Source organism: Cryptotermes secundus, unplaced genomic scaffold (assembly GCF_002891405.2).
Source record: "Cryptotermes secundus unplaced genomic scaffold, Csec_1.0 scaffold572, whole genome shotgun sequence".
NCBI lineage: Eukaryota > Metazoa > Arthropoda > Insecta > Blattodea > Kalotermitidae > Cryptotermes > Cryptotermes secundus.
The window spans coordinates 833,706-858,734 of record NW_019725849.1 but is presented as its reverse complement, the minus strand read 5'-3'; the positions used below and the strand labels follow the sequence as shown (position 1 = coordinate 858,734).

Below are 25,029 nucleotides of genomic sequence, written 5' to 3'. Positions count from 1 at the left end.
ATCCAATGGTGTGTGAACTTGTTTCTTGCCCTGTAATTGGATCTACTTGAATATAAGAATAAATTAAATTTTAAAAATGGTAGAAACATGAATGTGGTTTCTGAGGTGCTGCACTGTCATTTCTACAAACGATAAAGAAAAACAAAACAAAGAAAGCCATCTTATGTGTCCAAGTACCTATTCAAATGTCAATAAAACTCCCTTCATTTGTATTTATTCTTTTTGAAAAAGTATTATAATTTCTTATGAAAGTTGTCTTTTGACATTGGACACAACAGTCAGTTTTCTGATAACAGCTCCCAGATAATCTGCCTCTCATTAATCAGGAGTCTGTTACATATTGCATTGTGTCTGAATGATATGACTAGCATAATGAGACCAGTGTGAGCAAAACATTCACATTATGTCAATATGCGAAGTGCATTTGATAATTATAGAAAGTAACAAGCTTGCCAGTAGATGTGAAGTTTAAATTGTAATGTGTCCAATGTGTCCAGTGTTCAAGTAAAAGTAAAATTGTTATTGTCTAACTTGGTCTGATTATTTATTTCACTACAAGACATCCTGACATCACATTCCATGCTGCCATTACAGACACTAACATGTTTGCCATGTTTGGTAGTTACAGAAAGAGATGAAAACAGATCCATACTACTAACTATTCAGTTTAGAATCTTTTGCCTTCTCAACTGGCATCCAAAATGTAGGGGCACACGGAAGCGTAGTTGGTTGAGGCACTATGCTACAAGCCAGAAGGTCGTGGATTCAAATCCTGATGAGGTCATTGAATTTTTCAGTTGACCCAACCCTTCCAGCAGCACTGTGGCCCAGGGGTCGACTCACCCTCTAACAGAAATGAGTACCAGGAATCTTCATGGGGGGTAAAACGGTGGCCGGCACATAAGACTGAAACCTTTACCGCTATCTGTGAGCCAATTGTCTAGAGGATGTCGGAACCTTGACTTCTCACAACCCAATGGGCTTTCATGGCCTGTTACAAAGATACCTTTTTTTTTTATCCAAAAATGTGAAGATTTAAATAGACAAAACATTTATTTTGCCTGTGGTTCTGTTTGGGCATGTAACTTTGTCTCTGCTGTTAAGGGAGGAATGTAGACTAAGGATGTTTGAGAACACGGTGCTGAGGAGAATGTTAGAAAAAATTGTGTAATGAGGAGCTTCATAACTTTATTCCATGTCAGATGCTACTAGAATGATCATATCAAGGAGGATGAGATGTCCGGGTCATGTACCACACATGGGAGAGAAAAATATTGCATTCAGGGTTCTGCTAGGAAAACCTGGTGAATGGAGACCACTAAGACAAGATAGGCATAGATGGGAAGATAGAACTAGATAGGATGAGGGAGCATGATTGAATTCATCTAGCTCAGGATGAGGACTAGTAGCAGGCTCATATGAACAGAGTGATGGACCTGCAGGTTCTGTAGGAGACTGGGAATTTCCTGATTAGCTGATCATCTATTAGTTTCTGAAGGAAAACTTTGCTCTCTCAGTTTAGTTGGGGTTACTGTCTTTGCCAGTGACTGTGAGCCTCATTTGATATTCTTTAAGAGTACGTGTGAAGCATAAATAGAATGTCGCATGGTAAGTGTGACTAGAGGTGAGGTTTGGATTGGTAATCATATTCATTGGACACTTACAAAACACAATTATAAATAACTACGACAGTCTCACTGAATTACACACTTCAAAGAACACTGTAACTACTGCACACATAAAGTCTTTTCAGTCTTCATTAGCCATTCTATGGTAGTGGCTTCCAACAGCAGACATTCCCCTGCCTCTGGGTTCTTGAACTCTCCCTGACCTCAGCTACCAGCTTCTCGCTATTCACAATTGCAACTCTCAACTGACTCAACCAACAGCTAAATTACTAGTCCTCGTCATATGTTCCTGGCACAGACAGCACAGAAAATGTATCTTCTCTCATTGCCAGGGAAACAACATGTCCACAGAGCTGTTCCCTAGCAAGGGCTGTTGTACTGTCACCTGTTCACACAGCTGTTACTTGGCAGTGGGTCTACATGTCACAGTAAGTTAGGACATGGTTCTGGAAATATGGCTATTGAATACTTAAGCCACTGAAATGTCAGATTGGCATATGTGCTGCAGTCTGGTCTGGATCTGCACTTCTTGAAAGTAAACTACATGTTGGAAGAGTTCCATCTTCCGAGATATAATACCATGTAGTTCATTAAAAGTCAACCACTGTTTTGGAGGAACATGTCACCTCCATCTTCAGGGTTGAAGAATAAGCCAAGTAAGAAACCATTGTGAAAGCAGGTGGCAAGCAGTGCCTACATAAACTACATGTTACTCTACTGTTCATAATATTCTCATGTAGCTGGGAAGATAACATTCATCCTAGCTACTTCTGCATGTTTGAATAGCTACAGAGTTAATAATGTGGTGTATCTTTGTTCTAGGAAAGTTCATGTGATGTCACTACAATCAAGGAAGAATTTAAGGATGAAATTACAGAGGAGGAGAAAATGTATATAGACAGGTAGTGTATTGTTTCCAGGTTCAGCTGATTTTAACCTTCTGCATGCCACAAGCAGACTAGATCGCTTTGGTGAACTTGCATTAAAACTACCATAGCCAAAGATATAGCCTCAGTGTTAACCTTTAAAGTATGGACTTTTAAATTGTTGAGAGCTTGGTGTGGCCAGAATTTAAATGGCCCTATGTCTTTAAAGTTGCAGACTTTCAGAAAAAACTACATATTTTCCATTTTATGCCATATAGAAATATGAACTAAAACAGCCTGAAAAACAATAAAATTTTCTACATATACACAAAAGAGCAATTTTTACAAACGAAAATATAGTATGATTATTTTGTCATGAAATACAAAATATCTCTATCACCAAGTTATTTTTAGGTTGGTAATGCTTCTTAAATTCATTTATTGCTCTATACAGGTCTCTAATGTTCTTGTTCTTACTGTTTATTGCAAGTTCATTAATTTTGTCTTTCAGATATTCCCTCTTATTATTCCTGAAATGCCTGCTGGTTTCACATCTTACATTGTTCAGATTGTCCCCATTTAACTCGGTTTGATCCTGTAACCATTGCAATTTGGCCTGCTTTCTTTGATCTAATAATTTTGAACACCCTTCATCAACCCATGGCATATGCTGCTTCAGTTCAGAGTAACCTAGACTCTCTTTGGCTGAAATTTTGAAATTCTGTCTAATTGTTTCCCAAGCACTGTTAATACCAACATCAGCATCTGAGTTTTCCAAAAGAGCGAACCCATTTGAGATTTGAGGATTTTATGGGGATGAATGTTGAGACTATGGTCTTGCTAGATGTAATGCCACATAGTGCAGAAAATGGTTAATAATGTTTTGGAAGAACATACTGCTTCAATCTTCAGGATAGGATATGGAGGCTTTGAAACCATGAACTCATAATCCAGAAAACCACAGTCATTATATACCCAGTTTATTTTGTGACTGTTCTAAGGGAGTATGTTGACAGTGTGTTAATATTCATGTGATGTTGGCAGTCATTGTTCACATTTCTCAGATACCTGATTGACGTATCATTTGTGCACCAAGTATCGTAACTGAAGTCTGGAGGTGAATGCTGGGGTAATTCCTTTTAGAAAGTCATGACTGCTACCTTTCTCATAATTTCTTATCCTGCCACATCTACGTTCATGTAAAGTGAATGAAATTATATTACTGGCCCAAAACTGAATGACATATTATTATGTCATATTTTTTAAGGTTAGGTGAAAGAAATTTATGCATGTACTCATTTTTCATACAGAGATATTTGGGACACAAAAATAATTATCCAGTTTCATTATAATAATCCCACACATTGCCCTTCAAACATGAATTACACTTTAGAATTTGCCTAATACAACACTGCTGATTTTGATTTAAGTTGAATAGCAGAATAGACAGCATCAATGATCAGTTCCCCAGTGTTCTTTGTTAATGAAAGGAACAAGATGAATGAATAACAAAGGAACACTTATATTTATAGATATTTTGTTTTATATTTTTACAACACATCAGAAATTATGTAATCATTTTCATGTGACTTATATTTTTACACACAATCTTATTGTTAGACTGCTCTTCACAGGAAGTTGAAATTTTCTTGTAGTTGTAATATTACTGTATTTAATGTTTCACTGATATTCTTAGTCTGCTGTCTGTCCAGCATAGTCTAAGAGATGAATTGAACATGGTGATGGTAGAAGACAGTCTTCTGGGATGTGGCACCTTGTAGCTGTGGTGTTAACCGACGTTTCGGAGGAACATATCGCCTCCATCTTCAGGGTAGAAGGAAAAATAAGAAAATCTGCAAGCAAAGAGCCAGTGAGAACTCCTTCCCTGCTCTCATATAGCTGAGTTTATTCCCAACATTAGTCTCCTTACACCTGTTCTCAGTTCCTGAATATTTTTGAACTCACAATATGACTATGTTATTATTTACTGGCCCTTTCTTGCAGTATGGGAGAGAGAGCTTATACCAGTACTTGCTTCTTCCTTTCATCAAATTTTGTTTTCCTCCTCAGCATGACCCACAGTAATAGTCAAGAACGTAACCAGAATATTGATGCACGTAGTTCAGCGGTTGTGACAGTGCCTCTGCAGTATGGAGTATACCACACAGGCTTCTCTGATTATGGACATTTATTGGAAAATATTGACACTCCCAAGCCGTTCAGATGTGAAGTATGCAAGAAAAGCTTTAAAGAGCGTCGCAATCTCTGGCAACATGCCTTAACTCACAGTGGAGAAAAACCATTCAGATGTGAAATCTGCAACAAAAGCTTCACTCAGAAAACTCATCTTACGAGACATTCTTTCATGCACACAGGTGAGAAACCCGTAAGTTGTCAGATTTGTATGAAGAGTTTTGTGGATATTGGAGGGCTTCGGAGACATTCGCTCACTCATACAGGAGAGAAGCCTTTCAGTTGTGATGTCTGTAATAAAAGTTTCTCCCACCGTGGAGATATGATGAAACACACTCGCATACACACAGGAGATAAACCCTTCACGTGTGAAGTGTGCTGTAGAAGTTTTACTTTTCGGCAAAGTCTTGTGAATCATGCTCTTATACACACAGGAGAGAAACCTTTTGTGTGTGAAATGTGTGGGAAGAGGTTCACTCAACGTGGAAACCTTGAAAAACACTCTCGAATTCATACTGGGGACCAACCTTTCATATGCAAAGTGTGCAACAGGTGTTTTTCTTTTAGTGGAAGCCTTGTAAGGCATACTCGGATCCATACAGAAGATAAGCCATACACATGTGAAACATGTATGAGAAGTTTCACTGATAGGTCAGATCTGTTGAAACACATGCGCATTCACACAGGGATTAAACCTTTTACATGCAATTTATGTGCAAAAAAGTTCACATTCCGGGAAGGTCTGGTTCAACACACACGTATCCATGTAGGAGATATGCCTTTTATGTGTGATGTGTGTAACAGAAGTTTCACTCAGCGTGGAAGTCTTGCAAGACATATTCGCATTCATGGAAAGACATGCCAGTTGGTTGAAAATCATTTGGAAAATTTTTCACACAAAAATTTGCTTTAATATTACGTATGTGTGTAGAGATTGGCACAAATCTCCTTTAATGCACTATTTCTCAACCAGTTGGATGTCCTGTTGGTGTCAGCTGGTTGGGTTCTGAGGTCTCAGAAATAACATTTAATGCTGAATTGTAAATGTTTTTCTGCTAATGGATATGTATGGCTTTATATAATTACACAAAATATGTTGTCAAAGATTGTTTAGGCTTTGATTTCTTAACAACTTCCATTAATATGTTATATAACACTAAAATGTACACAGTCATGAAAGTACATGTGTTGGAAAAGATAGGGAATATTGGTTTCACTCTTTAGCTTTAAATTAACACAGATTATAAACTGTTCACATGTAAAGTGTATCAGTTTCACACAAGGAGCTAACCTTATTCAACACAAATGCATTTACACTGTAGATAAATGTTTCATGTTGAAGGTGTGTGAGAAGGTATTTGTACAACTTGAATATTTCATGATGCCACCTTTCCCCCATCTGTAGAGCAAGCCATTAAACTGTGAACCTCTGTAGCACACTTTACTACATGAAACAAGACAGTCATTCAGACATGAAACCTATGAAAATTTCCCTTATTATGTGAAGCTATGAAATTATAATTGTTTGAACTAGTAAAGTTAATTGAATTGCTGTGAATGTTTTATCCCTGTATTTGTTTATACAGTAGTTTATATGTGAGGATCAGTCAAATATACTTTAAAGTTTGTTGTTAATATGGCTATAGAACAGGTTTTTTAATGCTTAAATTCTTACAACCCCCATCACATAATGTGGGTCGTGTGGTAGCATAGTTTGTTGAGGCACTATGCTACAAATCAGGTCGCAGGTTTGATTCCAGATGAGGTCATTGGGTTTTTCAGTTGATCTAATCCTTCCGGCCGCACTATGTCCCTGGGGTGGTCTCAGCCTCTAACAGAAATGAGTACCAGGAATCTTCCTGAGGGTAAAGGGTGGCGGGTGCATAAGGCTGACTACCTCACCTCCATCTGTGAGTGGATTGTCTAGAAAATGTGGAGCCTCAACATCTCAGAACCCCAAGAACCTGCATGGCCCCTTACAAGGATAGGTTTACCTTTTTACCACAGAAGATACATTATTGTGGTCACAAAACCCTGCCACTGGCACGTAGGCTACACCAAATGAATCCATTTCAAACCATCAAATTCGAGACCCATTTTAATAATAGTTTACCATATATGCCCAGATATCCTAAGCGATTCTTCCCTTCAGGTGTGTATCATGTGAAGGAATAAATTAAATTAATCTGTCACTATATCAAAGCACCTCATCTTAAAAGGTGAATTTCTTAATGTCAGCACAGTTGTGAGGTCAATTTCCATGCCGGTTTTATCCTTAGGGAAAAAGCTGCGGCAGTGGTCTGAGTGTGCTGGACACAATAGAAGTGTCCAGCCTGCTGTAAGAAGGTGACAAAAAAATTTCATTCCGATGACCTTCATTATAAATATACATTTCAGGGAAAAAAATCAGTGGTTTCTGCCCATTTACTGACTGAATTGCAGCGTTCAGAGGCGGGAAGAGGCTGGAGAGAACCACTTGATGAGGTGCTTCACACTTTTTTTGCACCCCTCGCCAGATACCTGTGTTATTGGCATAATGAAATCAAAGATGATTATATGGCCAGGTTGGACTGACGCGGGCATCTGCCCTCTCCTGAATTTTTGCAAAAGAATCAAAAGTGTATTGGGAACATAACTAAGCATTACTAGCAGATATTCAAGTTTTTTCTGAAAAGTGTTTTCTGCTATGCTGAATACTCTAGGGCTATTAGTAAATGTAGTCTTAAACGAATTAAGTGTACGTTTGTAAGCAAATGTTCTGGTTAACTTCCGTAGCACACATAGCGAGGGGTGTAGCATGCGTGGCTAAAGAGAAATGCATACAAAGATTTGGTCGGAATGTCTGAATGAAAGGGAACACTCAGAAGAACTAACTATAAGGGTAATATAATATTAAAATGGATCTTTAATAAATGGAATGGCAGGATGGGGACTGGATCCGTGTGTTTTAGGATAGTGTTTGGTGGCTGTCTGTTGTGAGTGTTGTAATGAGCATTCTGTTTCTCTAAAGTATGGGGAATACTTAGAGTAGCTTGGCGAATATTAGCTTTTCAGTCAGTCAGTTAACTGATTAGTGAAGTTTAACAGATTTTATGAATTATTCAGGATAGCAATCCCATGCGCATGCATTTTCCCACACAGACATATCGGTTTGTATTTCTATGGCGCCGTGGTCGAACGTCGGTCCAAAAAATCGGATATCCTAAGGTAAATCGTGGATTTAATAATACTAGGATAATACGGTACTTCGAGGTTGGGCACGACCGCTTGAATCGCAATTAAAATCATGTGAGAGCTGAGCATGGTGGGGCGCGTCACGTGGCTTTCTCGCGCCTCTCTTTGACGGAGAGACCGAGATCCCGCTTGTTATTCGTTCTGCAGCCGTCAACTATCGATGACGACCGATGTTTCACTAGAATCTTCTGGAATCTTCCCGGAGTGTGACCGCGTTAATAAAAGCATCCAGAACAGTTTGCGTGAATGTATATTAGTCTGGTCTAGAAACGGCGTCCAATCCACCAGCCCCTTCATAAGCTTCCTGTGGCCAAGCAACCTGAGGAGAAGATGCTGAGGGATATAAATGAATGAGTGGTGATAAGGGAGTTAGGGATTCCTTGGTCTTCACCCATTGGGTTCGTCAGGAAGACGAATAGATTTTCCACTATATGGACTTCCGACGGCTGAAGGACATTACGAGGACTATTTTCCTCTATCAACGTTTGACGACACCCTGGATGCGCTAGAGAGTCTAGAATTAAAGGATTCTGCTAATCGTAGTCCCGTCTACAAGCATTGCTCCATGGCGGTGAAAGGCTGCCTACTGGAGACCCAGTGGCGGTCTGCCGACGGGCGGTGTAGAGCAAATGAAATAGTTCTTCCGCGAAGCAGTGTGAAGGAATACAGTAACATATCTGTACAGGATATTCGGGATGGCATCTGGATGTCAAAAACACTCACTCAAAAATACCACGTAACCTGACTTGGGATGGAACCCGGGCCGCCGCGGTGGGAATCCGACGACCTACCACCTGAGCTATGTCACGGCCTGGTGAGTCTAGCTAAATGTAGAGTAGAGAAGAAAAGAAGTTCGTTTTCTAAATACACCTTACTGTGACGCAGACAGACATAATCATTATTGGGTACTAACAGTGAGACAAACCTGTCCCAAATGACAATAAGATTACGCAATGCGAGAGCGTCACTCATTCAGCTCTGTATTATAGGTTATATACAATTGATAAATCATCGTTTAATAAATGAAGATGTGGATGTTCTAGAACCGCCTCCCCCTGATCTGCGATAACTGTGACCAGGCAGCACCATATCATATCCTCGGTATTTAATTTGAGAGCTTCGTCGCTACCCGACTTTTGGCTGGTCACAGATTCAGGAAATTAAATTGATGTGGCATATTTACTCAAAGCAAGAACTGTGAAGCCAGAGAAACGGCCATTGCTAGGCAACGGCTGTGCAACACGCGACAATGTAGTAACTGTTGGAAGCGGTGTTTTCTGTGCGGTACGCGCGGAGGCTTTATTTTGAGGGTTTTTGCAGTCCTTAAATACAATTAATTACAGCACCATCGCCAATTCACACACTCTACAATTCACTACAGTAACACTGATTCTCAGTCTGCTGTGTCTTCACCTGTAGTTGCTAGGTAACGGCTGCCAGTACCGTAGATTCCTCAGCTTCCGTGTTCACTTCCTTACCGGCTACTGTCTGTCTCATAGCTCCCAATGGCTACCATTTCTGGCCATTGACTCCTAGCCGCGTCTGGCCGCCACTGGATATCACTCCCTATCGCAGGCTAGCGCTCGGTTCCGACTGAGTCTGAGTCTTATGTTACGACCGACGGTGAGTCGGCCAGTTTATCTTGGAATAAAGCATCCATCTTGGGCTTACGACCAGATTTTTATTACTGTCAGACAGTTGTGGGTTTCTTGATGTGGGGTGTTTCAAATTGTGACTGACGGTCAGTCATTCAGTCTCTCATGACCAGATATTTATTACTGTTTGACAGTTACGGTCTGTTATTGTGGGGCGCCCTCTCTGACTAGAGGATGGGTCTGTCTTTTGTCAGAGTCATTGTCTCCGGTAGTAAGTCGTTTGTCATAATGTAAAAGATGTTTACATTTTACATGTTAAACGTGTTAAATATGTATATACAATATATACAGGGCCTCTGTCAATCCAGGCACAGTATAGCAGATTTTGCCCTATTTCTATTAGCTTCCGCTATAACGGCATGGTGCTTCCGACTCGGTTTCGCTTCCGGTATATAGCCTCGGCACGGACCCCCAGAGAAAACACCGCCACCAACTTATCCTCTATTGGTATATATATGTTGCTGCGCCATTGCCTAGCAACGGACATCTTCTCGGGCTCCACACTTCTGGGTTTGAGCTGACATGTCACAATGTATATAAAAATATCAGATTTTAAATATCTGAGTCATAAATATCCCGTAAAAAAATTAAAACTAATATGTTTAAATTTTTATAGTGCCCTAGTAACTGCAGCTTGGTTGATTACGGGGATAATGCTATGTTATCAGTTGCTGTCTAATTATCATATTTTTTTATATATTTTTTTTTTGTAGGTGTCGAGCAGGTTGAGCTCTGCTGTGTCGATCTGACTGTTGGTAGATGAAGGGTTCGCGTGTTTTGATACGAAATGTTTCGGTCTTCGTGCGACCATCATCAGATATGCAAATTAATTGAGACGAATTATGAAGAGTAAACAGATCTAGATTTTGTATAGTATAGAAGCCATAAATAATGTGGAGGAGGAGGTATAACCCGTACCCCCCCCCTCAGGTGAGGATCAGACAGTATTCGTCCATCCAACGTCCCTATCCTGGCCCAAGCGTTCCACGGCCAAGAACGGTATATGGCTTCAAGAATATTCTTTGTTAAGGTAAAGCTATCCCTGTAACAGGCCGTGGAGGCCCATATGGATGAGACATCGTCAATCTAGACAATTGGCTCATAGATGACTATGAGGTTTTCAGCCTTACGCGCCGGCCGTCCTTTACCTCCAGGAATGTTCCTGGTATTCATTTCTGTAGATTTGAAATTCTCATAACAGTGAAGTTTCGTATTGTCGTTTCCATTACCTCTTTATGTATATATATATTTTTTTTTCTTTTTTCGTGGGGTGGGGTGGGGTGGGGTGAGGCTGGGTCCACTTGTTAGTCGGCTACTGTTTGGCCTATTATACTAGCCCCGGATGATGATGGATCTGGAGAAGTTGGTAGAATGAGAATTGGCAGGAGAAAACCTGCCCCAGTGTCACTTTATACACCACAAATCCCACATGATCTGACCTGGGATCGAACCCGGGACGCCGCGGCCGGAAGCCGGCGACTAATCGCCTGAGCAATGGCACGGCCTTCCAGCACATTGAAGAAGGCGGTAGTGTTTTCCTCCGGAAGGTTGATATCCAGCTATCAGACTGCACTGTGTCATTAACCGGAAGGTCACGACGTGGTTGTTCGCCGCCATAAAAGCCGCAAATGTTGTTTCTCGCTTCGCTCATTTCGCGTTAAGTTCAGTTATCTTATTCTGTCTCCGTTTGCTCCCGGGGCGGAAAAGAAGAAAATTATCGGGTCGGGTAAATTTTTGCTGGTCCTCGCCAGAATAGTAATTCTTGGTTCCGAGTTCCGCCGGAATCGTGACCGTATTTTTCCATCTCATGACCTGGGAGCCGTGTGAATGCCTGCTTTTGCTTTTGCGTGAGTAAACGTTTTGCCGCCTGAGCCAGATTAATGCAATCGGCACTTTCATATCCGTTATCATCCAGGCATTTGCATGCATTTGCCTTTTATCCCACTCGTTCTGTATGTCCAGTTAATCCCACGAGTGACCTAGGAAATATGGCTTATTTTATCAACAGTGGAAGTTTTGGAGCTGCTCATTATGTAATTCTCCACTACTTTGTTATTTCATCTCTCTTGAATCCAGATTTTCTGTTTTAACGTCCGCTGTGAAAAAAAAACAGTCTGTGTTCTCGTCTTACACAGAGAGCTCAAGTTCCAAATCAGTACAGAATAATATAGTTAGTTTAGAACTCGGCCGCGCCATAGCTCAAGCGGGTGGTCCCTGGCTTCCCACCGTGGCGGCCCGTGTTCGAGTCCGGGTCTGGTCAAGTGGGATTTGTGGTGGAAAAAGTGGCGCTGGAGTAGATTTTCTCCGAGTACTTCGGTTTCCCCTGACAATCTTCATTCCACCAAATTCTCCATCATCATAAGCACCCGGGGCAGGTACACTAGGCCATTCAGTGGCCGACGTTCCCAGTGGACCCAGCTGGACTCCACCCACCACTATGCGCATTTAAAAATTTTAATTTTACTTTAGAACTGTCCTACTGATTAAGTATCACGCCGTAAAGCGTATAGGGGGACTGGTGGTAGAGCTGCAGGCATTCTGTTCGGGAGCAGAGTACGTGTATGGTGATTGGTCTGTCAGGTTGACGATCCGGGTACTCCCGGTCGGGGCAGCGCCTGTGGTCATCCGTTCCCTGAGTAGCCGGTCCGCCATCAAGCGTGTAGAACTCATGCTTCGTACTGCGGGGACCCTGCTTCGATTCTCTCCCCGGAAATTTACCTTTTTCACTGACTTTTTTTGTAGATTTTTCTTGATTTATTAACGACGTTTTCAGTAATGCGAGTGTAGAGCGTTGGGTAGTAGGATAAATCGGAAAGGATTTGGAAGGAAAAGGTCTTGGTAAAATTGAAGTAGTATTGCTGCATTTATCTGAAGGGACTGAGGAAAAACAAAGAAATTCATGACAAATTATTTCGCTCTGTATTTGAACTGGGCACCTCATGCATATAAACCTAAAGCGTTGCCTCTGTACTAACGTGTATTGTACTAGATGACGTCAGGCCCTTGCAGATTTAGACACGACCGGTTCCTTCGGCGTCTTTTCCAGTTCACTAATCATTCTACCATTATGCAGGCATAGTTTGAACTACTGCTAGCGTCGTTAAACAAACAATAAGTAATTAAATATAATGGTTTGTCAGAAGACGATGTAGACGGCCGGAACGTGGTTCGCCTATCTGTAGTTTGAGCAGCTGCCGGCAGGGTGTGCTGACGTGGTGGCTCCCCCAATTCTCACCCTCACACGCCTCGCGCTAGTCAGTTGTCGCGCTGAAGTGCACCATGGTGCTTGCCGCCCGGCCGGACAGCTAGTCCAGTAGCCCGTCGGTGTCGCAGGTGAGTTGAATGATTCTACTGTTGGGCTGTTCTGTCATCAGGGATGTAATTGGGTGGGCAGGATTTGTAGCACATGTGGGAAAACAGAAAATAAGTACATTATGTTGTGTACTGGAAGTCCTGAACGGAGCGGAAATTCGTCTGGAAAATCTAGGCATAGATGGAACGGTAATATTATAATGTTTCTCAGAGGAGTAGATTGCGAAATTGTGAGCATTTTCTTTATTTTGTGCTTTAAGAACGATGTCAGCCCTCGGATTACATGGCATCGAATGATTTCATGTTTAGTGCACTAAGGAGCTTCGTAGATTACAAAAGGATGTGATCGTGGTCAATTTGAGATACGTAATATCCGAGCTTTTGCACGGAAGGACTGAGGAAAACCATAAAAAGTATCATTCAGGGCCCAGAATATAGTGGGGTGAACTTCAGAGCAGGTTTGAATAGGCAAGAGTGTATGAGATCTTACACTGGTATAAAGGTAAACTTGTCTATATTCTTTTAATGCGTCATAAAGACGTATGAGGGATTGGAATTATGGCTCCAAATATTCTTAACCTCGGCAGTAGATTGAGATGAGTGGTTAGCTTCACGCCCCTGCCCCATTCAGTGGGTCCCATGGGATCCATTGAATTAAAAGGTGATGGGCCACAGAAGGATTCTGGACGCCGTGCAGAATATGTGTGCCTCTGCAGTAAGACGAACGCCCTTCAACGGTCTTCTAGCCCTAAGCGTGGTAGCACTTTGCTCTCAGAGCGGATTCAAGCCTTTCGTATGATTTTTGCGGCAAACATTGGAGGCAGTGCTGGATCACTGCAGTCACTGTATCCGGAACCTGACACCGTATAGTTTGGTAGAAGTGTGTTGGTGTTTCGGATAAGCGTACTGCATCCATCTTCAGTATAGAAAATGGAGGAGGTATGTTCCTTCGAAATATCAGCAATATTCTATCAGATTCTACGGCGTCACATCCCAGAGACTGCATACAGCAAACACACATTCCCTCCATTACAAGGAAGCCGTAAGTGCTGTTTAAGGAAGTAGTGTTTATCCGCTTTGACTGATGTTGGACCTGTAGTCTCCTATGGGCTGTTATCAACTTTTCTGTTCGGTAGTTCACAGTTCCACTTGCTGGCACACAAGAGATCAGTCAAGGAACTGAATTTCCTTACAAACTTACATTTAACTCGTTTAAGACTGCTTCTGCTGATTGTGTTAAAATACCCACGATAGAAAAATACAGTATTTTTATTATAATTACCGTATTAATGTTTATATATTCCCTTTTTTTCTTAAAGTATTTTATATTTCAAAAATCCAGGGGAAGGGGCAGATGCCTGTCTTGCCACCCTCGTCTGGCATTGCCCTTGTTTGTGACGACTGTGTCATGTAATGCAGGCAGCAATTGGCGAACTTCACGGAGTACTTACTTTTCTCTTGGACCACATTCAAATCTCCTACATGAGCGCTTTTAGTGCTAGAAGCGTATCCCTCCGCGCCCCCGTGCACCTCATGCCCCTTAATGCAGTAATGTGTAGAGCTAATGGAGCGGGACCATGTCAGCCTGGCGCATTGGAATCTGATCCACTTTAATGATTCCGGTGCTAATGGGCAAGTCCAGCAGAACCAGGAAGGATTAGAATTGAATGGGACACATCAGCTTCTGATACACGCTGATGGTGTTAATTTATTTGGGGAGAATATAAATACATATCTCTGTTAGAAACCACTAAGGAGGTTGGTGGGGGCACTATGCTACAAGCCAGAAGGTCGCGAGCTCGATTCCCGATGAGGTAATTTGATTTTTTCAACTTAACTAATCCTTCCAGCCGCACTATAGCCCTGGGGTCGACTCAGCCTCTGACAGAAATGAGTACCAGGAATCTTCCGGGGGGTAAAGAGCGGACGGCGCATAAGGCTGACAACCTCACCGCCATCTCTGAACCGATTGGCTACAAAAATGTAGGAGCCTCGACGTCTCACGACTCTATGGGCCTCCGCAGCCTGTTACAGGGATAGTTTTAACTTTTTTATTGTAATGTTTTTTCACGTTTTCCTTATTACTGAAATAGACCTGTATTCTGTCCACGTTTGTTTTAACGAATACTACCTCAAACTTTCGCAACGTCACCATGCTTATAAGATAGCATGTGAGTATATTCACAATTCGTCGGCTTACCAAATTCCGTATAGTTATCTCCATCAAACTGTAAACTAAAGAAAAGCTATAGGGCTCCGTATAGTTGTATATTCTCCAGAAAGAGTAGCTACAGTATCGTATTTGTCGAAGGTCTATTGATATAACTAATTGTAAAATGTAAATTTACCCCTGTACTTAACTAATTAAACACTACGCTATGAAGACGTATGGGGGAATGGATGTATAGATCCAGATTTTCTTGACCTCAGCACTTGTTTGGAAGTGAGCAGTCAGCTTCACCCCCCGGCCACTTTACCCACTGTGGAAAGATCCCTCCCGGTACCCATTAGATAGGAGGCTGGGTGGGTCCCATAGCCGGTCTGGACGACATGGAGAAGTAAAAATTCTTTCCTCCACCGAGACTCGAACTCCGACCCCTTGGTCTTCCAGCCCGTAGCCAGTCGCTATGCCGACTGCGATATTCCGGCTCTATGTTACTAATTGTATTAAATTAAAAATTACGACATGGAAATGGCATAATATCCATACCACGTTTTGTAAAGTTTTGTCAACGGGCTCAAAACTTCAAAAAGGACAGACATACAAAATACATTATGATACCTTAAGTTTGCTTCTTATATTCTCCAGTATTTTATGTAATCACAGACTTATCTTAAATAACCCATAATACAAAAAAAGACGTAAGTGTTCAAAGTGTGAAATATCACAAGCGATACAGTGATTAGTCCAGCCACCATGAACTTCTGCCATTCAAAATCATGAAGAGAAGTTCTGATGGCGATAGATTAGTGCCCTGCCTCCTTCATGCTGGTGCCTTGCTTGGCCTACTCTTCTACTCTGTAGATGGCGGCAATATTTTATTTCGAAACGTTGGTTTTCACCGGACTTCACGACGTTATACCCCAGAAGACAGAATACTTGAAAGTTAAACTTATTCGAATATTTTTATTCTGTACCGTGACTACACGTTGTGTTCCATGACACGCGGTGATGTGTTATTAACACGAACATTTTGGTAGGACACGTGGCGATGTGTTACGTAACACGTGCATAGCGTTGCGAGAGACGTGTGTTATATAACACATATATTATGTTACATGACACATGGTGATGTCTTACATAACGTACATAATTTTTCAGGATATGGTGATGCGTTATATAACACGTGCGTCGTGTTGCAGGACACGTCTTGATGCGCTACATAACACATGGATCATATTGCAGAAAACGTAGTGATATGTTACATAACATGCGTCATGTTGCAGAACACGCTGTAATGTGTTGCAGGACACCTTTTGACGCGCTACATAACACGTGCGTCGTGTTGCAGTACATGTGTTGATGCGCTACATAACACGCGTCATGTTGCAGGACACGTGTTGATGCACTACGTGACACGTGCGTCGTGTTGCAGTACACGTGTTGATGCGCTACATGACACATGCGTCATGTTGCAGGACACGTGTTGATGCGCTACATAACATGCGTCATGCTGCAGAACACGCTGTAATGCGTTGCAGAACATATTATGTGATTCGTTACATGACACTGCGTCATGTTGCAGGACACGTGTTGATGCGCTACATAACATGCGTCATGCTGCAGAACACGCTGTAATGCGTTGCAGAACATATTATGTGATTCGTTACATGACACTGCGTCATGTTGCAGGACACGTGTTGATGCGCTACATAACATGCGTCATGCTGCAGAACACGCTGTAATGCGTTGCAGAACATATTATGTGATTCGTTACATGACACTGCGTCATGTTGCAGGACACGTGTTGATGCGCTACATAACATGCGTCATGCTGCAGAACACGCTGTAATGCGTTGCAGAACATATTATGTGATTCGTTACATGACACTGCGTCATGTTGCAGGACACGTGTTGATGCGCTACATAACATGCGTCATGCTGCAGAACACGCTGTAATGCGTTGCAGAACATATTATGTGATTCGTTACATGACACTGCGTCATGTTGCAGGACACGTGTTGATGCGCTACATAACATGCGTCATGCTGCAGAACACGCTGTAATGCGTTGCAGAACATATTATGTGATTCGTTACATGACACTGCGTCATGTTGCAGGACACGTGTTGATGCGCTACATAACATGCGTCATGCTGCAGAACACGCTGTAATGCGTTGCAGAACATATTATGTGATTCGTTACATGACACTGCGTCATGTTGCAGGACACGTGTTGATGCGCTACATAACATGCGTCATGCTGCAGAACACGCTGTAATGCGTTGCAGAACATATTATGTGATTCGTTACATGACACTGCGTCATGTTGCAGGACACGTGTTGATGCGCTACATAACATGCGTCATGCTGCAGAACACGCTGTAATGCGTTGCAGAACATATTATGTGATTCGTTACATGACACTGCGTCATGTTGCAGGACACGTGTTGATGCGCTACATAACATGCGTCATGCTGCAGAACACGCTGTAATGCGTTGCAGAACATATTATGTGATTCGTTACATGACACTGCGTCATGTTGCAGGACACGTGTTGATGCGCTACATAACATGCGTCATGCTGCAGAACACGCTGTAATGCGTTGCAGAACATATTATGTGATTCGTTACATGACACTGCGTCATGTTGCAGGACACGTGTTGATGCGCTACATAACATGCGTCATGCTGCAGAACACGCTGTAATGCGTTGCAGAACATATTATGTGATTCGTTACATGACACTGCGTCATGTTGCAGGACACGTGTTGATGCGCTACATAACATGCGTCATGCTGCAGAACACGCTGTAATGCGTTGCAGAACATATTATGTGATTCGTTACATGACACTGCGTCATGTTGCAGGACACGTGTTGATGCGCTGTATAATACATACGTCATGTTGCAGGACACGTTGTGATGGGCGATGGAGGACAGCTCGCCCGACCTGAGCCTCAAGCTGCGGCGGCGATCTAGCGACTCGCGCGACTCCTTCTACATGGATTTCGCTCAAGGCATCGACTCTGATATTGAAGAAGTAATCTCAGGGGCTGCCGCTCCTCCCCATGGGGACGGAGATGACGAGACGTTGCCGCCTCCGCCTGAGGCCACCGAGCCGGAGGATATACTGGCTGCCGACGAGGATACTCAGAGGTACGTGATCTTGTTTCCTTGCGGGATGGATGGGACACTTAAGGATTGGAGGTGGTAGTGTACAGCCGCGTCAGTTTAATGCTTTGCTACCCTTACCGCAAGAGGAAAACACGTTAGGGAATGTTCGCATAGAGTAACAATTCTGGCACTTTTACCCTTTTAATGCCCCCTGATTTCCAATCCGTGAATAATAGCTTCTCTTACGAACAGCTTGAAACCGTTGATTTCATTAAAAATCATTGATAAATGCCTTTACTACAAGTGCGTCTTTCCACCTCTTGCTCAACAAATACACCAAGGCTGAAACACGTGCGCTGTACATTGAAAGAGAATTTATTTTGTGGTGTTCTTAATTTGAAATCTGTTGCCGAAACAACTGAAGCATTTCTTTCCGCGTGATCGAGAACAGAAGAAGAGTACTGTCGTTTGGTTCTAATGCCGCGTAGTTCGATAGAAATCCGCCTACGTTTCGAAAGTACCAAATGCCTCCATCTTCAAAGTCGAAGAGTGAGCTACGTAAACTTCACGGCATTACATGCCGGAAGATCGTACTCTCACACCTCTTCCCCGTTGAAATAACCTCAAATGCGACAGGTAATAAAACATTTCGGTGTAACATTAATTATATTATAATTAAATAAAATTCAGATGTGGAACGCCGGGATAGCGCAGTCGCCATAGCAAATGGCTACGGGCTGGACGACCGAGAGGTCGGAGTTCGAGTCCCGGTAGGGTAAAAAATTTTCTCTTCTGCGTGTCGTCCAAACCGGCTCTGGGTTTCACCCAATCTCATATCCAATGGGTTCCGGGTGCTTTTTCCTCGGAGGTAAAGCGGCCGAGGCGTGAAACTGACAACTCACCCCTAACTAGTGCCGAGGTCAAGAAGAAGTGTATACATTCACTCCCCAATACGCCATCATGACATAGTGCTCAATTAGAAAAATATAGGGAAAAGTTTACCTTACCTTAAAATTGAGGTGGGAGGAATGTTTGTTTCGTTATCGAGGGTAAGACATGTCGCTAATCCTAGGGTGGGTTACGAAAATATACGCATAATGATGTTTTTGTTTGGTTGTCTTGATAAACTCCGCTGGGTGTAAATCGTGAGTAAATCTCCGTAATTTTTGTTCAAAACATGTTTCACCCTTGACAGGCTTGTGACAAGTTACGCTCGCGATGCCAGCAGATACACATGTAGGTTTTCATGTAAAATGTTCGTTATTCTTCCCCTGTGTAACATAAAATTTGAACGTGTCCATAATTTTTGTCGAAATACTCCAATATCAAATTTCATTATAATCCATTCAGCGATTCATGCGTATAGACGGACGGAGTGAATTGCTAGGCTCTCCTGTGAGTTGCTAACGCGCATCGCGTTCTGCGCAAGAGATTACGCTCATTGAAGCATCAAGTTCTCTCTGTGTTCATGCCTGCCCACACGACCGTATGCTGGAACCTGTTACCTACCAGAGCTGCTTTGTGAATGAGCAAAGTGACAGCCGCCCACGGCAGCCACCGCGCAAGCGTAAATACCACGTCCTCAGACTTTCCGAAACCATTTCCGAATATCTCAAGCGTATTTGCGGACCTTTAGGCTGTTATAATAAAAAAGTAAAAGGTGAAGGTAAAAGTTGTTCCTGTGCTTACTTAATTAAGCACTACGTCATGAAGACGTGTTAGAGAGCGCAGGTATATAGCCCCAAGATTCTTGACCTCGGCACTAGATGGAGGTGAGTGGTCAGCTTCACACCCAGGCCGCTTTGTCCCAAGTAAAACAGCCGCCGGTACCCATTGGATAGGAGACTGGGTCTGGACGCTGTGGAGAAGAGGAAAATCTTGCCATGCCAGGAATCGAACCCGGGTCATCCACCTCGTAGCCAGTCGCCATACCGACTGAGCTAATTCCGCTCCCTATATTATAGCAAGCTTCTTATAATTACTCCAGATGTCACTAGCATGCAAAACTCCGCGTTGTGCTTGTGGATCGCAGAAGTAAAAGTGAATGTAGAATAATTGCTTGGCCTAATCAATTCAGCACCTCGCCATTGAGACGTATGGGAGAGTGGCGTTAGTTACAGCTCCATTGTTCTTAACCTCGGCACTAGACAGTAGTGAGTTTGTCAGTTTCACGCCCCTGCCGTTTTATCCCCCGGGGAAAGCACCCATGTACCCATTGGATAGGAAGATGTGTGGTCCTCACGGCCAGTCTGGGCTTTACGGAAAGGAGACCATTCTCTTGCACCTGCCGAGAACAGAACCTCAATTCCTCGGTCTCCCCTCCAAATCACTATATCAACTGAGCTATCCCAGCTCCAAACGACAGGAGTGCAGCCAGTAAATGGGCGCAAACAGCGACTGCGTGGTCAGTGCGTGACAACGGCCAGTTCAGAACTTGGCGATAACGGTATACTTGCATCGTTTGACATTCACAATTAAAAATATAAAACGATTTAAAACCAAGACAGCTTTTCGGTTATGTGATTTTATGTTTCGTACTCTTTTTGTTTTTGTTCCTATTGAGGCATCTAGACCTGTTGCTAGGCAACGACCGTGAAATAAGCAGCTATACAACAGCTGTTGCTATTTGATGGCTATGTAAACAACGGCTGTTGCTAGGTAATGACCGCAACAGATTCATAACAAACAACAGTGGAGTAACTGAGAAAGAGTTTTCCCTGCGCAGTCCTTGCGACGGCTACATAATGCAACAATATAACTGTTGGGAGAAATGTTTTCTATGCGGTCCCTGCCGAGGCTATATAACGAGTAGCAGCTGCGATTACGAGATAGTCTTGAGGCGGCAGTGAGAAGAGTAGGGTTTGTGTGAGATGGTCACCAGCCTGGGAGTCAGTGGAGTGGAGTGGAGTGAGTTATAGGACTGCTGCAGTGCAGTTCTTGTGAGCTGTTGCTGTGAGAAGCCGGTAGCTAAGGCAGGGGACAGTTCACGAACCCAGAGGAAGGAGAACGTCCAGCTTTGGAAGCCGTTACCGGAAGACTTACTCGTAACCTATACTGAACTGCAGAGTGACAGAATTAGCAATAGCGCTATGGTTACTTGTAGTTACGATACGTAAGAGGTCAATAAATCCAGTTACCAGCCCAATCCCCGTCTGTAGTCCCACATACGCGTGACAGTTGCAAGGGCGTTTCTTTGAACAGAAAACGGAGGGACGGGAGGTCGCAAGATCATGCTTCTCTGAGGGCGCACTGTCGCCCTCAAACGCCCTTGTCAGCTGCAGAAGCGAAGTCCTAACTCGCCCCTCGCCTCCAGGTCAGTATTTATAATCATCGCCTAATGACCCAGGAACAAATGAGCACCGTATCGCTGAACCAGAAATAGTATAGCCTTTACAGGTTAAAGGTCCCTAGCAACTCCCTCGCTGCGCGACGTTGCCATGTCTATTTGTATCGAACGCAGCCAACTCCACAAACTAAAGTTTCCCATGCCGTGAGGAGTATCAAATTGAACTTATACTGTCACGCATTAACGCTTGGACTGTCATCCACAGATGCAGAGGTTGTTAGCTGAGCTATAAGCGATTTACCTCTTTAAGCACAGTGGTAATTATATATACCACTTCATTTGATCAAGGATAGCTCAGTAGGTATAGCGACGAGCTAGGGGCTGGACAGCCGACGTTCGGTTCCTGCCAGGGGCAAGAGATTTTTTCTGTTTTTCAAGTGTCCAGATCGGCTCTGGGGCCCACCCAGCCTCATACGCACTGGGTAATGGGTGATCGTTCCCCGGGGTTAAGGTAGCCGCGGAATGAAGCTGACCACTAACCTCTGTCTAGTGCCGAGGTCAAGAATGGTTTTCATGGTGTGGTGTTTAATTAATTAAGCAAAGGGACACTTTAACTTATCTTGTTTGACCGTTCACACGGTGTAAACATGTGTTTCATTATTTCTTCCATTGAATATCGTTAACGGATTGTTCTTTGTAGTGGAGATCAAGGTATTTTCTGTGAGGTAGGAACCAGAGTTTTGACGGGATTAATATACGAACTTGGAGCTTGAAAGTCTTGGATAACTATATCTGGTGACGTGATTCCGAGGAAAAGTAGTCTAGAATATGAAGAAAAATGTCAAAACAAATTTGAAAATACGTAAAAGTATGAGGGTGGAATTTTGTTTTGGAATATCCGCGACAGGTCTTCATAGGCCTAAAGATTTAAAGCGTGCTGATGTATTAGTTGTTACGTCAGAGACCCATAACATGCAGCATGTTTGAAGACGTCTATTTTCTTGGATATAACGCCGTGTATGAACTTAACTCCGTGATTTTAGTTCGCAAGCGAACTATACCGACCGAGCTACCGCCGCTTGGCGAAGTTTAGTGACAACTTTTGCGGATAGATGGTGTCGCGTGGTCAGCGAAACGAATCCCCACGGCAGTTAATTTCGGTTTTCTAGACTGGAACCCCCCATTTCCTTGAAATAGCCGCTCAGTTATCCTTATGAGGCTGAGTGGACCCCGTTCCAGACCCACTACTTCTCAGAAAAAATTCTGGTAGCGCCGGGAATCAAACCCGACGACACCTCTGGATCTGTCGGTAGGAACTCTGACCACTAGACCACAGTGGCGTTCCTAACGCCGTGTAGTCCGTTGAAAGTGAACCGACGTTTCGGAGAAACATGTCGCTTCTACCTTCAGGGTCGAAGAATGAGCCAAGCAAGAAACCAGCGTGAAAACAGTTGGCAAGTAGAGCTTCCTCTGGGACGTCTGTCGACTTTTAACGGACTGTGCTGTGTTATCCCAGAAGACAGAACTCTTCGTACCCACCGCTGTGAGAACATGAAATCCTGCATATGTAGCATGTTTGTGTGTACTTATTATTGTGGTCGTGTTTGTTAGAGTCACTTTTTTTTTTTCATTCGAAGTTGTAAAAATAAGCATACTATCTCCATCCAACCTGCTGGGCAATACGCCTGTCTAACATAATGGAACAGCTAGAGATCCATTGAAAATATTGCGAATAAATTACACACAGTGGAATATTTCTGAATCTCGTTGGTACATTCATACTCATCAACCAGTTCAGAGAGTCCTGTCTCTCCCTGTCTTACCTAAAAGTTTAGTTTAAAATACAGTAATTATATTCCCTTTCTGATGATTTCTGTTGGGTGTAAAAGTTGGTTTTTGAGTTGTTAAGTGTTTCCCAACCTTTTTGATGCCGCGGACCCCCTGGAGCGAATGTTGTTTCAATCTGGTCCGTCACACCAGTATTATGAGAAAGTTAAATAGTTACGTTCAGTGTGACTGGTTATGATTTTCTTATTTCAGTTAGTCATGCCCTTACATGTTTCGGTCATCAAAGACCATATTCAGAGGGACACCTTTACATCAATACAGTTCGAAACTACTATTAAAGTACATGTTCTAAAAGTTAAAATATATACATACAATATATATAATATACAATCGGCTGTAAATCTAAAGTCTTTACAACTACAGCGGCTGTATTTTAAAGTATTGGAACAGTGGGGGACTCTGACCCGAGAATGACTGCGCTGGTGAGGGCCAGCAGCAATTGTAAACAACAGACACGTCCTCTCGTCAGAGAGAGCGCCCCACACCAAGAAACCCGCAGCGGTCTGACAGTAATACAAATCTGGTCGTAAGCCCCAGGTGGGTGCTTTATTCCAAGACAGACTGGCCGACTGGCCGACTGGCCGACTGACCGTCGGTCGTAATATAAGACTCGACTCCAAGAATAATTTAGTTGGAAGGAAACCGCCGTTCAGAGATGACTTAAGTCTGGAACCAGAGGAATAGCCATTGTTAGAAGCCGTTACCAGGCAACTACTAGTGAAGACACTGCAAGCTGGAAAAGACAGCATGATTTTGTAAAGCGTGGAAATAGCGATAATGTTATATTTATTTGTAGTTACAACGTGATCAATAAATACAGTATATAATTCCAAACCATACTTTGTAACAATATATCGTGTCACTCAGTTTCGCACACATTCACTGAGTGTCCAAATGATTTTTATTTGATGACGCAGTACCAAACGCAGATGTGACCATAGAATTTTACGATCATGAATGGCGAGACGCCGAGGAAGTTCGCTGACAGCCCGCGCAAGGGCTCGATGTAGGCTTCGCTTGCTGGTCGCATGCGCGTCCGAACTTCAGCAATATTTTATCAACTGAGAACAACATGGAAAGTGTGGGAAGGTGAATATGGAGAGACGGAACAAATTCTAGTGAAGTATCGAGTTTGGCATTCCGTCGTAGGAAGTCGATTGTTTCTAGCATTATTTAATGATGTTCTATCAACTGCACAGAGTCGAGATAGCACAGTTAATATAGCGACGGGCTAAAGGCTGGACGGCTCGTGTTCTATTCCCGGCAGTGAAAGATTTTTTTCTTCTTCACGTCGTCCAGATCGGTTCTGGGGTCCACCCAACCTGCTATCCAATAGGAATCAGGAGCTCTTTCCCCGGCGGTAAAGCAGCCGGGGCATGAAGCTGACCACTCACTTCCATCTAGTGCCGAGGTCAAGAATAGTGAGTGGGGGTTGTACCTTCACTTCCCAATATGTGTTCATGGCAGAGTACTTAACTAATTAAGCACAGGAACAACTTTACCCTTTTTTTTTCAACTGCATATTTTTGTATGTCTGAAAGCTGTATGATGGGCGTGAACATGGAAGGACAGAGCTCTCGCATATTTTAACGAATGGATACCCTGAGTGAAAAGATTAGAGCGTGGTACCTCCCAGACAGGAATCACAAGCGCTAACCATTATACGAGAGTGGGCCCGGTCGTTTGATTGGAAGATTGTGACACCAATTGTCCGGCCGGTCAGCTTGCCGG

The 25,029-nt window shown here is 43.0% G+C and overlaps 2 protein-coding genes across 5 annotated transcripts in view; both read left to right on the top strand.

The window, feature by feature from the left end:
- Positions 1-6,390, top strand: part of LOC111863765 (zinc finger protein OZF-like) — a 7,932-nt gene extending 1,542 nt beyond the window's left edge. For both annotated transcript variants that reach the window (XM_023850408.2, XM_023850409.2), the window contains exons 3-4: positions 2,451-2,530; positions 4,565-6,390. In XM_023850408.2, the coding sequence (XP_023706176.1) occupies positions 2,451-2,530; positions 4,565-5,600 (1,116 nt within the window). In that variant the 3' untranslated portion in view covers positions 5,601-6,390. The remainder of the gene's footprint in view (positions 1-2,450; positions 2,531-4,564) is intronic.
- Positions 4,786-25,029, top strand: part of LOC111863763 (proton channel OtopLc) — a 48,735-nt gene continuing 28,491 nt past the window's right edge. Inside the window, exons 1-2 of one of the 3 annotated variants that reach the window (XM_023850404.2) lie at positions 4,786-4,869; positions 17,962-18,206. In XM_023850404.2, the coding sequence (XP_023706172.1) occupies positions 17,980-18,206 (227 nt within the window). In that variant the 5' untranslated portion in view covers positions 4,786-4,869; positions 17,962-17,979. Of the gene's footprint in view, positions 4,870-12,758; positions 12,910-17,961; positions 18,207-25,029 lie in introns of those variants that run through there. The other 2 variants (XM_023850405.2, XM_023850403.2) reach the window with 2 other exon arrangements.